This window comes from Ambystoma mexicanum, chromosome 3q (assembly GCF_040938575.1).
Source record: "Ambystoma mexicanum isolate Mex_15411 chromosome 3q, UKY_AmexF1_1, whole genome shotgun sequence".
Lineage (NCBI taxonomy): Eukaryota > Metazoa > Chordata > Amphibia > Caudata > Ambystomatidae > Ambystoma > Ambystoma mexicanum.
The window spans coordinates 377,310,834-377,325,847 of NC_090926.1; the positions used below are offsets into that span (position 1 = coordinate 377,310,834).

The 15,014-nt window shown below is 47.9% G+C and overlaps 1 protein-coding gene across 1 annotated transcript in view; it reads left to right on the forward strand.

Moving 5' to 3' along the window:
• LOC138447980 (cationic amino acid transporter 2-like) overlaps positions 1 to 15,014 on the forward strand; it is a 167,335-nt gene that overhangs the window by 97,457 nt on the left and 54,864 nt on the right. The window contains exons 8-9 of the mRNA XM_069604507.1: positions 8,470 to 8,600; positions 9,236 to 9,402. Coding sequence (XP_069460608.1) covers positions 8,470 to 8,600; positions 9,236 to 9,402 — 298 coding nt within the window. The remainder of the gene's footprint in view (positions 1 to 8,469; positions 8,601 to 9,235; positions 9,403 to 15,014) is intronic.

Genomic DNA, 15,014 nt, shown 5'->3' on the forward strand with positions numbered 1-15,014 from the left:
TGGTTGCTTAATTCATTGCTGAGCAATTTTGGAAGGTTATCTGATAGAGAGATGGGCCTTTAGCATGGGGAGAGAACGGCACGACTTGGCTATGGTGAGCTGGAACTCAACAGGCCATAATAGTTTATGTTAATGGGTCCAATGTGTCTATTAAGAATATTCTCTCGGCCCATACTGTTACCTTCTTGAAGGAAACTTGGCTGACCTCTAGTATTAGCATCGATGGATATACTGCCATCCAACAGATGGGGTCAACCACTGTTGGGGGTCTTCCTTCTAGAGGCCTATTAAATGCCATCAAAAATTAGTTATCTGAAAAACACAAGGTTATTTCAGACAAAACTTTCTGGTTGCTAGCGATAAAAATATTTTTTAAAAAAGTGCTGTGTTGCAATCCTCTATTGCTGCTAAATCCTCATTGGAATACAGCGATGACGAATTTGAAAGTATTCCTAGAACATGTGTCTAATTTCTTGTTCGGATTTCCTTCTGGAAGAACGAAATGCTATTTTGACTGGGGACTTAAACTCAGTCTGTATATCAATCAAGGATCAGCAGTTAGGGGATAAACTGGGAAATTGCAGAGTGTCAAGGAATCCTGGGAGAGGAAAACAATGGAGGGATTTTTTCAACAATTAGAATATGAGGGTTGTGAATGGTAGTATTCCAGGGGATATCCCGGCTAATCCGACATGTAAGAATGAATCTAAAAGCTCTTGTATCAGCGATTTGGAATTTTCTCCCCTTTTATTCAATGTATGTTTGAGTTTTAATATCGTGGAGACGGAACATAGCGATCATAATTTGCTGATTGCCATTTATAACTATTAATATGAAGTAGTCTGTTGGACGGAGAGTAGGGGCATGGGGTTAGGCTGGCCAGGACAGTTAGTAATGTTAATCGATTTAATAAACAAGTGAGATTATTTTTTTTTTTATTCATCATTGGATCATAAGTGCAGCTGTTGTGTGCCTAATTTTGATTGTTTCTCGGTCGAAAATGATAAAGGACAGTCAAATAAGAAAAGGCCTTGAACCCATTCAACATGTATATGATTCAGTTGTACAGAATAGGAAAAAAGGCCTCAAACGGGAGCTAACATTATTGCCTAAAAACAGAGGTGTGGATCTGGATTATACAATGAAAATTAAGAAGTTAAAGCAGTCATACAAGAACTGGTTAAGGGTGCGTCATTTTGTACAGTATCAGAATGATGCAAAGCTGATGTTGGAGGCAGCTGTGACTAAGAATTCCCGCCATTTTTATTCAACCAACCAGTAGCCAAGATGCCCGCAATGTAATCCTTTCCCAGAAGAATGCTGAGAGTCACATTTCCATAATTTGTATGGGCAACCGCAAAAAACTGTTCTATTGCAGAAAATAAAGGTTGCATGGTCCCTTGAATTTGCTGTTTTGGACTCCTCGAGTTCTCGTGTCCAGGCCCCAATGGGCCAAGTCATTACATATTTAAGCAGGATGCAGTGCTATGTGCATATCTGCTATTTCCTCTTTTTTTTAGCATTTTGTCCTCACAATCTTGTCCCGCATCCTGGAAATTATCCATTATTATTCTCGTCTACAAAAAAGGTGACCGAGTAAACTTGTCCAATTATCGGCCGATAGAATTATGAGATAATTAAGTTTTTGCCAAGCTGATTCTAAAGACGGTGGAGGGCTGGGCTCTGTCGGCTGCAGCAGTATCACATGGGCTTTCGGAGGGGCTTACGTACGTCCCTAAATGGTTTTGATATGAACTTTATACAACAAAAAGCCTGGGGTAGTGGGTCTTTGCCTGTTTACGCTGCGACAGTTGATTTCACGCAGGCATTTAACACAGTGAAGAGAAACCATCTATCGGAAAAGTTGAAAGCGTGGAATATACCAGATCATCTGCTTGGTCTGCTGATCTGTTTGCATGAGGACACCTGTCGACAGATAAGATTGGACAGGCAGGGTGCTTTGACTAAGCAGTTTCCGGCACTTTAGAGGTCCAAGGGAAGCCTTTGTCTTGGCACCCTGCCTGTTCAATTTATATCTGTCTGACTTGGGGCATAATCTGTTTGGGGCTCTGTTTGCTACTCTTAGAATACACACTCTGCCCGTCTGCTGGTTGACCTGTGCAGATGCCATTGTGCTACTTGACCACACACAGATTGCCCTTCAACGTCTCCTAACGGCTATTAGGAAATACACAAGCGATAATTAGCTGGTTATAAATGAAGGGAAAACGAATATCATTCGGTTTACCAGTAATGTTAGAAAATTGTATCACTATACACGGAAAATCAATAAGTTAAAATTAACTCCAACTGAGCGCATTACTTACCTAGGTTTTGGGCTGGATGCCGGGCTCAGTAAAGGTCGGTTAGTAGCAAGGTTAAAGGGAAAGCGGACCAATTTGCGACGCAGATGAAAAAAGTGTGCTACAGGTATTGTAGGTTTTCTATCACACCGCTAATTGATGTTTATAAAAATGAAAGGTTTGCTTACTCTACTGTACGGATCTGAGTTAAATCATTTAGGATTCCAGGTGGGTGGGGAAAAATCAACGATAATATCTGGAGAGCCATCTTAAATCTTCCAGACTCGTCACCCATATCCGCCTCAAGGTATGAATTGGGGCTAGCCTCTCTGAAAGGCTGGTTCCAATGGAATATATTATCTCTATATAGGAACATCCTTGATCCCCAACATGGTTCGCTTTCTGTTGATCTAAAACACATTGGGCCTCATTACAACCTGGCAGCTTCGGATCGCGGTGATTCCGTGACGGCGGTAATAAAGTTTCCGTGTCCGCAAGGTTGTGGAAAGACCGTCCGATTATGTGCCGTCGGTCGCGCAAACCACATGGACACGGAAACGTTGTTACCGCCGTCACGGAAAAAGCCACGGAAATGGACATAGCGCTGCCACAAGTAGCGCAAAACCCGTGTCCGCCTCTGTCGCCACGGAAACGGAACCGGAAATACCATGATCGCCAAAACCGGAAACAGAGAGGTGGCCATCTTATAAAGCACAATCCATTGCCATCCAGAGTCAGCACAAGCACATTCCATACTGTGAGAAGGCAAAAGGGACCACCAGCATGTCTGCCAGGATTCCAGCGCAGAGGCAGCGCAAACAGCGGTTCAGTGAGGCGGAGCTAACTGTGCTCGTGGAGCACATAGTGGAGCATGCAGAGATGCTGTTCAGTGCCGATCAACGGCGTGCCACACAGCAGCGGAGGAAGGAAGTGTGGGCGGAAGCAGCACGCAAGTGCACAGCTGTGGGTGTGACAGTGAGGAGCGTCAAGGACTGCCACAAGCGGTGGGACAACCTCAGGCTGAGGGTTCGTAACCTCATCTCCACACACCGCCAATGCAGCAGTGGGACAGGTGGAGGACCCCTTCCCCACTGAGGCTGCAAGCGTAGGAGGAGCGTTGCAGCAGTGTCCTCCATCTTGAGGGCATTCATGGGATCGGGGAGGCTGAGGCAGGAGTGAGCCCACCTGCAGATGCTGGTAAGTGGTCAAACATGAATGCCATATGAGAATATGTTGATGGCATTACAGTGCCAAAGGACCCATTAATAACCCCCCCCCCCGGGCAGTGCATGACTGGCCCAAAGGACCCATTAATAACCCCCCCCCCAGGCAGTGCATGACTGGCCCAAAGGACCCATTAATAACCCCCCCCCCAGGCAGTGCATGACTGGCCCAAAGGACCCATTAATAACCCCCCCCAGGCAGTGCATGAATGGCCCAAAGGACCCATTAATAACCCCCCCCCCCCAGGCAGTGCATGACTGGCCCAAAGAACCCATTAATAACCCCTCCTCCCCCAGGCAGTGCATGACTGGCCCAAAGGACCCATTAATAACCCCCCCCCCAGGCAGTGCATGACTGGCCCAAAGGACCCATTAATAACCCCCCCCCCCCAGGCAGTGCATGAGTGGCCCAAAGGACCCATTAATAACCCCCCCCAGGCAGTGCATGACTGGCCCAAAGGACCCATCAAGATCCGTATGGCACCCAATATCACAACAATGCATTCCCCCAGCAATCAGATGCATGTAACGAACACTATACAATGACCAACCTGTATGATGCATGTGATGCACCCATTAGCCACCACCACAACACCAATTGCATGTCCTCTGTGTCCCCACAGCCATATCCAGTGACAGTGATACTGCACAACAGGCCAGGCAATCAGCACCGGCACATGCCCAAGCCACTGCCCCCACACAAGAGGATGCTGCCAGCAGTTCGGCATCCCTGCCCCCACTACCAACTGCAACAGATGTGCCGGCCACCACCACCGACATCCCCACCGTCTCCACGCTGCCTGAAGCAAGACAGGTGCCACGGGAACCCACCATGCCCACCCAAACCAACACAGAAGGCAGCTGCACTGCAGAAGAGACGGCCTGTAGTGACAACAGTGCCCCGGTAAAGCACTCTGATACTGGGCCACAGGGGGAGACGCCCACATTTGATGACCTGGATTCCTTCCATCAGCTGGAGTTTAGCCCCACTGCACTCAGAAGTCCCATGAGGTCACCCACCCCATCGATGGCAGAGCTGAATTCCCGCATGCAGCGTATGGAGGAGCAGCAGGCAACCCTCACCCAGCTGGTGGAGAGGCAGCTTGAAGAATCTAGGCTGCAGAGGGAGTGCTATAGCACGCCAGTGTGTCGCCTCTCAAGGTCTATTGGACGCTTTGCAAGCACAATAGTCACCCTGGCACGCCATGTGCGGGAGGGTAACGACAACACCTCCAGGCTCATTGAGGCCATGTTGATTGGGCAACAGGCAAATCTTGCACGGATGCCATCCATACCGGATTCTGTGCCATCAAATACCACCACCCCATCAAGCTCCACTACTGCCAGTCCAAGGAGGTGCTCAAGTCGGCTAACGGGGCTCTCGGGCAAGGATGCACAGGCACAGAAACGCACACAGAAGTGATCATATGTGTGTGGGGCACTGCAGGACACACGTGGACTTGAAGGGTGTGAGGGGTGGGTACGTTTGGGTGGTGGGGGAGGTTGTTTTGGGTGTTTGAACATTGTGGCCTGGGTGGGGGTGGGTACGTTTGAGTGGTGGGGGAGGTTGTTTTGGGTGTTTGAACATTGGGGCCTGGGTGGGGGTGGGTACGTTTGGGTGGTGGGTAGGCTCGGGTGTACAGCTTCCCTAACCATTTCACCTCCTTCCCTGTTGTGAATTCATCAATATATCATCATTTGAAAGCAAAACATACATGTGTGGACATCTATCATTTCATTTGAAGTACAACTAATCATTTATTGTCATCATTCTATGCATTGCTGTGAATGTGCTGTGTCTCAAAAGTAAATGCGAATCAGTTAATCCCGTGCTCTTTGGCCATCAAGTGCACCCCCAGGGGGAGGTGGTGCCATCCCATCCCCATCTTCTTCATCTGCGTCTGGGGGCATTGGGATGTTCCTGCGCAGGCACAGATTGTGCAGCATGGCACATACGAGCGTGGTTTTACCCGTCTTCACTGGGCTGTACAGCAGTGATCCCCGAGATCTGCTCAGACAGCGGAAACGGGCCTTCAGCAGTTCGAATGTCCTCTCAATCATTCCACGTGTGCGGACATGTGCCCTATTGTATGCCTCTTCATGTCTGTTCCTTGGTCTCCGTACAGGTGTCATCATCCATGGCGTGAGTGCATATCCAGCATCACCTACATGGGATGAAGATGGGGGGACATGTCATTGTTTGTGGTATCATGTCTTAATCTGATGCTGTGCTATCTCGTATCATTGTTCATTCATGCATATGTGCCATGCAGTGGTTTGAAGTGTTCATTGGGCATCACAGTGGATGTCCCCAACTGGATATTGGCCTACACATTTATGTGCATGTGTACTGTGCCCTGCGGGTGACATTAGATTGTGAGTATGGCATAGTGCAGTGATGTGCACACATGGCAGAGTGACTCCACTGTACTGAAGTAGTCAATGCACGACGTCTCATTTACAGGCATCTCGTGCATTGGGAGGGCAGTGTTTCATTTGTGGGTGGGTGTCTGCAGTGGCACAAGGTGTATGGGACAGTTACAGGATGGGCTTTGGCAGGGTGTGTACAGGCACACTGTGGTGACCTGTCATGTCTTCCTTTGTGATGTTTGGTATCCGCTGTCTATTTGGTAGATGGGAGGGGGGGGTGATGCATGTGCGGTCCAGCGGCACACTAACATTGCTCATTCGCCTGGACACATATATAATGCTTCAACAGGGTCAGAGCATTGTCAGCTGTACTCACCCAATAGCCATGTGCTTTGTCCGGCATAGCGTTCCATGTACCGTGGCAACGTGGAATTCCGCAGTACCATTGAGTCATGGGTTGAGCCTGGGAAACGTGCGCAGCAGTGTGTAATCAGTAGCGTGGCATCACATACCATCTGTACATTCAGTGAGTGATACTGTTTCTTATTGCGGAACACCATCTCAATAGCACGTGGTACTTTCAGCTCAATGTGGGTGCAGTCAAGTGCACCTATGCAATTTGGCATGCCTGCTATGGCATGGAAGGCCAACTTTGTGGCAATGACCTCGGGGAGGGTATGGGGTAGGGCTATGTGTTCCGACACATGGCGCCAAAAAGGGCATCCAGTACCTGTACCAGGATTTTCGAGAAACAGGGTTGTGATATGCCATGCAGCTCACCGACCGTGTGTTGATAGGTGCCAGTGCCAAGGAAATGCAGCACAGACACAACCTTCAGGAGGGGGGGGGGTGGCAGTGGGGGTGTCTATGTGGCTGCTGATGTCGTCCTCAATAATGCCAGTGATGTACAGGATTGTTGGGCGGTCCAGCCGGTATAGTGTGTGGATCTGTCCTGGGGTAAGGTTCCAGGGTGAGGCCCTGATGCGTGGTATTGCAGGCTGCCTGCGGGGTTGTGTCGGCTGCACAATGGGGTTTGCCATAAGTGCAGGGTTGGCTGGTTGGCGCCTGTGCCTCCTCCGCCTCCGCCTCCTCCTCTGCACCATTACTGCCATCATGTGCAGTGCTGGCTGTTGGTTAAGTAGGCCCAGTCCAAGTGCTACTATAGCTGCTGCCTGCATAGTTCTGTGTTGTGTTGGGCTGGGTGTGGCCCTTTTGTGGGCTCCCAGTGTGCTGCTGGGTCCAGCTGGGCTGATTTGGTGCACCTGTGCCCTGATTCTGTTCAGCAGGCACTGTTTAATGTCATGTTCACGGTGGCGGCGGTACCGCCACCGTGATCACGTTTTAACGCCATTTTTCTGACGGTGTTTCCATGTCCGCGCTAGTTGTGATGCTCGCGGTGTTTCGTGTTGCCGGTAACGGAGGGGTTTCCGTGCAGGTGGACTTTACGGGACCCTTTACTCCGTGGTTGCGGTTTGAGGAGGTGCTATTTCCGGGGCCGCGGGTCATGATTGGGCGGACATGGAAACTGTGCCGGTATGGTTTTACCGGCGGCGTTAACTCCGGACCGGTGTACTTGTAATGAGGCCCATTATGTTTTCTATCACGTGGGGACCTGTATAGAAGTTCAAGATTCAGGCAGACGCAATTTTAAATGAAAGCCAGCAGACGGTTGAAACATTGGTATAGAACCTAACCTTAGGTATAAATACTGTGATTTCGCTGGATAAACACTATTGAAAGAGAATGCTCCCATAGATTGCACAAATCCTTATCGAAAAGAGATAAACCAATGGATAGTATCCCATAATTCCTAAAAAAAATTAAAAACCTAATTCTTACGATTCAGGCTTAATTTATTTATTAACTGGGGAAATTGTGATGGTGCATTCTAGATAAATCTTTACAGATGTGGTGTGTCCTTTACAATATAAAAGATGTCATACAATCGAGAAAGCAACTGTTAATTCAGTGTGCTCCATTAAATTATCTGGTGCAGGAGGTATTTGGAGTTTTTTATATGATGATACCTGTCTATTGACTGCAGAATTTTTGGATAGGCTTGTATCTGGCCATGAAATCTGGCTCACAATCGCAGTTGTAAAATTCCTGAATCTGGCTGGGCTAATGAACCTTGCGTGGTAATTTGCACTTTTTTTTTATTTGATGGGATGGGTACCTTTAACATATGTGTATTACCTGAAGGTTTTTGTAGTGTTTTGTCTTTTTAATCAGTGATAATTGAACGATTGGTAATGTTTTATTGATCTATGAATTATGTTTTACTGATCTATGATTCATTTTTTACAACATATGGAAAATATGTAATTTTTCATACTGTTTGATCCTTTTTAAGCTTTATTGTTGACTGTGTGAGGTTGACTAGTCTCAACTATGACACAATAAAAAAAAAAATCAGTGAAGCTGGAGACTCCACAGGTGCCGGGATTGGCCATTAAGAATATAGTTATTACCCACCAAAAAAGTTCATGGCCATGTTCATGTACTACAACCTCCTTGTAGCAGCACATTCATGCATTTCTCAACCCATTCCTGCAGCATTTTCTTTTCTCTAGGTACCAACCTGATATGGATTCCAAGGGAGGCATCTTGGATCAGAGTATTAGCCTGGGATCCTTTCTCCACCCATCTCCAGTACCCACCAAGCAAACGTCCGCATTGGTAACATACACCGTTACTGTCATAGGTAGGTGAACGGAGAAAGGTCTGCAGTGGGCGTGAAGAATAACTGTGCCTGTGGAGCATCAAGAATATGGCGGGAAGCAGGAGACATCAATCCAGAATAGCAGGGTGTTTCTTTAGATTGATGCATTTAACACCAGGAATAGAGAAGCATAATATTGGAGCAGCGCCTATAATCGCTAGTATTCTCTGACTAATTAAAACTGTTTCCACATCATTAAGATGCTTCAGATGGGATACTAACTTGGTGTGCAATGATGCATAGTTTGGAATAATCAAGGGTTTGCAAAGAGTAAGGAGGGAGATGTGGATCTGGTTGCCGGGGGAGATCTGCAAATCTTATCACAATGGATCTGCTAAGGCTATCAAGCATGTAGAAAGGGAATGATTATTTATGCAGCAGAGGTTGAACATTTGGTAACAGGAAACATACAGGTGAGGATTGGTGAAAGGTTGGCAGGATGGGAGGCTTTTGTGATGCATCTTTCGGGACTCATTGCTTTCCCCATATCTGGGACTACTTCTGTAGAATCGTAGATGTCCTTGCTGCTTCCTAATGGAGTTCCTCTTATACAGTCTATGTCAGTTATTCCCTGACCACTGTGTACCCTTATTATCTGTTCATTGCTCCATTACTAGCTGTGCTGGTGTGTGTCACGTGTGTGGTGGCCACGGTGGGATTGGAGTGCCTTCTCTCTGTCAGAGCCTGGTGCATCACCTCCGCGATCCTGGTGCTACTGGGGATCTTTGGCTCAACAATTATCATCTGGAGGCAGCCACAAAATCGGAACCGAGCATCCTTCATGGTGAGTTAAATCCCAGCGTTCTTCCTTGTTGGTGGGTCCCTCCTTTAGAAAATGTGGCTATGGTCTTGCCGCTTAACATTGGTGATGACGCAAATGTTGAACTTGTTGCTTGTGGGCGAGATTTACCAATTTCATTTCCAGTTTATGCCTTTCACTGGATTGACTGCAGGGGAGGATCTTACGGTCTTGTTTTTGGTTAGATCAAGTGTTTATGTATATTATAGTTAAGGTGAGTCGGAGACACATGGGAACCTCTCAACATTTTATTGTTAATAACTTTTGATTCGAATAACATATTTGACCGAAATTTCAAAAGTGATTAAAAGTCTGCTTGCCCCCCAGACTGCAAAGTGTTCTAATGATTCATTACAAAATAAGAAAGTCATTAAGCGTAAACATTTTCCAAAAGTGCAGCCTACTTCCCATTAATTTTCCCATAGACAAAAAAGGTACATTTTTCCTCAAGCGCACAGCCCAAACCGGTGGACGGATTTGGATCAGGTCTGAAACAACTTTGGCACGAAGCATTCAAAAGAGTGCTTTGCTTGGTTTGGGGTTATTCTGTGCAGTAGCTATTTACATTTTTGATAGGGAAGGGTGTGCCCCCTTTACCCCAAAAATAGAGATATCTCCCATGGTGCATTGTGGAAACATGGTTTTCAGAAATTAAACAACCGCCATCTTGGTTTTCTCTCTATACAAGAGATTTTGGCGGCTATAGCCGAGGTTATGGGAAAATGAAACGCTATTTGCAGGTCAAAAAACATGCAAATGCCATCAGAGTAGTGGCGGGGGATGGCTAGAGGGCACTGAGTGAAATTTGGAAGTTGGAGGGGGTCCAGGGACCAAATTTGCAGCACAAAGCTTTCTATAACCTCGGCTATAGTCATGAATAGCCGACATCTGAAAGCATACTGCATCACAGACGCAGCGTTTGTTCTGGGGTGAAAGGAAGAGGGCAGGGGAGGTGAGGAGGCCATATGGGGACAGGGGGATCTGGCACAGATGAGGGGGACACTTGGTGAGGTGCTTGGGGGCAGGAAAGCATTTTATTTCAGCCATTTTGCCGATATTTGCAGCTATATTCGTGGCTACAAAGGATTACAGATAACCGTGGGTATGTGTAGTTCAATACCTGCTGTTACATTTTTTAATTTATTTTTTTATTAATGATATTTTTACAGCTATAGTGACATCAGGGGTGAAAAATCACTGTCCATGACCAGTGACTCAATTGCCATCCAGGTCTCCTATCCATGCAGTAACTCGGACAGACTCTGCTTCATAGTGAGGAAGGGGCAAGACTCCTCAGGCCATGTTGCCAGATAAATAAGCCAAACTTACAAGACCACTTGGCGGAATGGACCGCCCTTTCCTTGCTTTGAAGCTAAGCCGGGTCAGCTCCACTTTGAAGCTAAGCAGGGTCAGTCCCGGATACTTCATGGATGGGCGACCAAATGAGCCTCTGAATAATTTCTTTTTTTTAAAGCGTGCTACTGTCAGTCCTTGAAAGTTATGCACTCAGAGACAATTTTTTGCCTTTTTGCTGAATTGCATTCTGGTATTCGAAGTCTCCCAGACAATAATACCAAAAAATTTATATTTTTACAGCAACAGTGGGCTTCCCATCCCTGCAGTTACTGGAGTGAACCCTGCTTAGCTTCAAAGTGAGAAAGGAGTTATCCCCCTAAGGCTATGTTGCTTAATATATGAGCCTACCTTCCAAGACGACTTAGAGAAACATGGCCTAAGGGGGCTGTATCCTTCCTTGCTTTGAAACTAAGCAGGGTCCATCCCGGTTACTGCATGGATGGCAGACAGTCCACAGTCCTGAATACTGTGCGTTTTCTTAGTTTTAAATATCTCATAACACCCGGCATCCAGATTCTTTTTTAACCGTGCTACTGTCAGTCTGTGAAAGTTTTGCACTCAGTGACCATTTCTTTTGCCTTTCGCGGAATTGCATTCTGGTATGTGTAGTCTCACAGTGAAGATGGGAAGGAATAATGGCACAATTGTATACTTTTGACTAACATAGTTCTATAGGGATTTATATATTTGAGTGACACTATGTTATGTGAACTTTAAGTTAGCTTTATAAAGCAGAGTATTGTTGAAAGCCAGACATGGGTGTGAGGAGGGGAAATGATGAGAGGGCAAGTAAGTCATGAGTATTTGCCCACGTTGTGGCAATAGAGTTTGCAATCCTGGACACTGGTGCAGTTATTTTCCCCTGATCGTGGCTGCTTTTAAGGGCACCAGTAAAGGACACATGTTGCTGGACAATGTAACTTTTTTTCAAAGGGCGGATGGTAATCTTGCTCAAGTATTTGGATACCAGGATTCTACTCAGGTTGTCATGTTCCCAGTGCAGACGCTTACCCACAAGACCACAAGCACTTGCTTCATATTGGTATTTTGTTTTCCATGGAATATTTCACTAAAGATTTCTGGGTTTAAAAGGTGCGCACCTTTTATACATTGCCAGCATATTTATTGGAAGATTTCCTCACTCAGGTTATTTTTCTGGTGTTCATTACTTTTTTAAAAGTCCAATGCAATTTTATCTTGCACACTTTCTTCTAAGGAGAAGGTCAATTGAGCTACATTTGTATGTTTCACTTTAAAATACATGGTCACTTACTGTGCGTATATTCATGGGTGCCAGTTTTTGATTTTTTGGTATGGGGTGCTGATAATTTTTTACCCTTTTCCGTGCTGCTTAAATGTGGTTAGTTGTGGTTGTGCGATGTATCACAAAAGTCACTAAGAGAAAGGCCATAAAACAAGGGCCTTGTAGCACGCTGCTTAACCAAAGTGTGTGATCCTCTGCAAATAATTTAGTCACATAGGTACATTAACTAAACACATTAGGAGTTCTCAAAGCCTGCAATCTTTTAAACATAATACAAAAAATAGATATTTTTACAGCTACAGTGACATCGAGCGTGAACAAACACTGGTGACCCGGGTCTCTCATCCATGCAGTAACAAGGACCGCACCTGATTAGCTTCAAAGTGAGGAAAAGGCCAGCCCCCTAAGGCCATGGTGCCTAATAAGTGAGGAAAAGTTACAAGACCACTTAGAGCAACATGGCCTGAGGTGGCCAGCCCTTTTCTCACTTTGAAGCTAACCCGTACTGTGCGTATATTCATGTGCGCCAGTTTTTTAATTTTCCTATGGGTGTAGAAAGTACCTGGGCATATGTTATTCTTGCAGCCAGTCATTTTTTTCCATTTCCGTGCTGCTTAAATTTGGTTAGTTGGGGTCGTGCAATGTATCACAACAGTCACCAAGAGACCAGGCAGAACACAAGGGGCTTGGTGCACGGGACAGGACATTTCGGCACAGCCGGTTAGGCTCTCGCCGCTGTGGCACAACCGTTTCACCGCAGGTCCCGTTTGGGTGTGCCCAGTTAGACACAGCCAGTTGGGCGCAGGGACCTCTCGATGCAAGGATGTTTTGGTGTAAGATGGCCTGTAGAGATCCCAACGCCAAGATGGCCGCCTTCTTGTGAGCTCCCGCGCGGCCCGGATCAACAGGAGGACTAATCTGCGTCAAACGTGTGGAAGGCTGGAGAAGCAGAGCTCCAAGTTTGGGGAGAATCGGACCCCTACAACCTGACTGACGAGCAGGTGCGTGGAGGGCATCGGGAGGCCGAGAGCATGGCTCGGAGTTAACTGTATCCGAGTGCCTGTGCGCATCTCGGCACCCGAGCCGGAGAAGGGTGGCACAAGCAGACTGTCAGTGCCGGCACTGGGCCTGCATACTGTGGGGACTGGCAGTGACTCCAGACCCAGCGTCCCAGGCCATGCCCCGAGGAGGAGCCCCAGCGAGGAGGACCGGCGCTGGTCGGCGGCGAGGAGGACCGAGAGTGTGATCCCGCCGGGTGTCGGAGGGAGCAGGAGCAAGGCAAAGTGAACCACTTCAGGCCCCGGGAAGGAGGAGGCAGCGAATCGGCAGCATCAGCCGCTGTTGTGGAGTGCTGGTGAAATCAGGACACAAGACTGGAGGCAGGCCGCTGAAAGAGGCCCCCGCAGCAGAGACCAGGGGGCCACACAAGTAAGTGCCATGCGTGTTAGCCCGGAAACAAGCATAGGTCGCCATGACCTCCGCGCAGGGGACTCCACCATCCCCTAATCCCCACAGCAGTGGGGGGCCTAAGCAGTGAGGAGAGTGCCCAGAGACAGATCCCGGCCTGTGCGGCGTGGCGAGGGACTTGTCTCATAGATGAACACCGACAAGAGCACCCCATGACGGCCAGTGGAGGGGGGAATCACTGGCAGGTGGGCGGATGTCTGAGTGGTGACGCGCATATAAGCTTGTAGCCTCAGGTTCAATAATACGGAGGAAAGAAGCTCAGCAGGGGGGCAAAATGGGGGACCCGGAAAGCAACATCAGCGGAGAAGACAATCTGGAGCACCCGCTAAAAGTCTCAGAACCCGGGCATTTGCATATTACACGGCAAGGCAGCTATCAGGCAGCACTACAAGAGGCACCAAGAGACAACAGAGAGGTGCGCACACTGTGGAGACAGCAACAGAGGTGGCGGCGAGTATTCTTGTCACACCACAGAAACTGCAGCAAGCACAGTAAAGATTGGAATCTGCGCAGCACTTCCCCCACTGACTCAGGGGCGCTGGGATAGGGGAACCACTACGGCAGGTGCGCAGTGGAGCGAGGTACTTCGGTGGTGGAAAGGAAGGAAAGATCCAGCACCCCCATTGGGCCCAACAACATAGAAGGCCCTAAGGGGGGGCGACAGGAACACTGGGCCCCCAGCACCCACACATAGTGGGGATCGGAACGAAGAAAGAACAGAAGGGGACCTTACCCTCATGTTTGAGGCGGCAACCACACATCGCTGCAGAATGTGAGTGAGCAGGCACCTGCGATTTTGCTGCCACACAGAACTTACCTGGGAATGGGCAATAAGAGGCAGACGCGCCTCCCATATACCCACAAGGAAGATCAACGGATGCACAGGGACGGATAGACAGCCCCCTCGGTGCCCCCAGCCATGGCAACTGCCCCAGCAGTCGGAGCTGAGTTTGTACCTTGCAGAAATGCACAATGGCTTTGCCGCCATCAACACCAAGCTAGATGGTTTGACATACAAAGTAGACAGGATGCAGGAACGAATTGACAAAGAGGGTAGCAAAACCTATGAGGTGGAAACTAGGGTCAGCACGCTTGTGTTACGCTCACCTGGTATCCACAGGGACGCCACCCAGCCCTGGTTGGATGATTTGCACTCTTGAACCCTCTCACGGTCCCTTGGTAAGGCCTCTGGTTAAAGATGGGTCTGCAATATAGGAGAGCTGGATTCAATACCAGATTGTCTTTATGTTTTCCCACCTCCCTTGGCCTCAACTCCTTCCTCCCCCTTGGGCCTTCTCCTTACCTTAATATTGTAAAAGGTGGATTCTCCGTCCCGCTCCTCATGGCAGGGGCGCGTAGATGTGGGGAGCGAGCAGCGACCAAGTTCCTTCACTGGTGCAAGCCCCCCTGTGGGAATCCAGGCCTGCTGCGACTCCGTAGGTTTGCTGCTTTACAGTCTTTATATGCAGTTCTTATGTTCCTCTTAGTTCGAATAATAATGTCTTGCTTC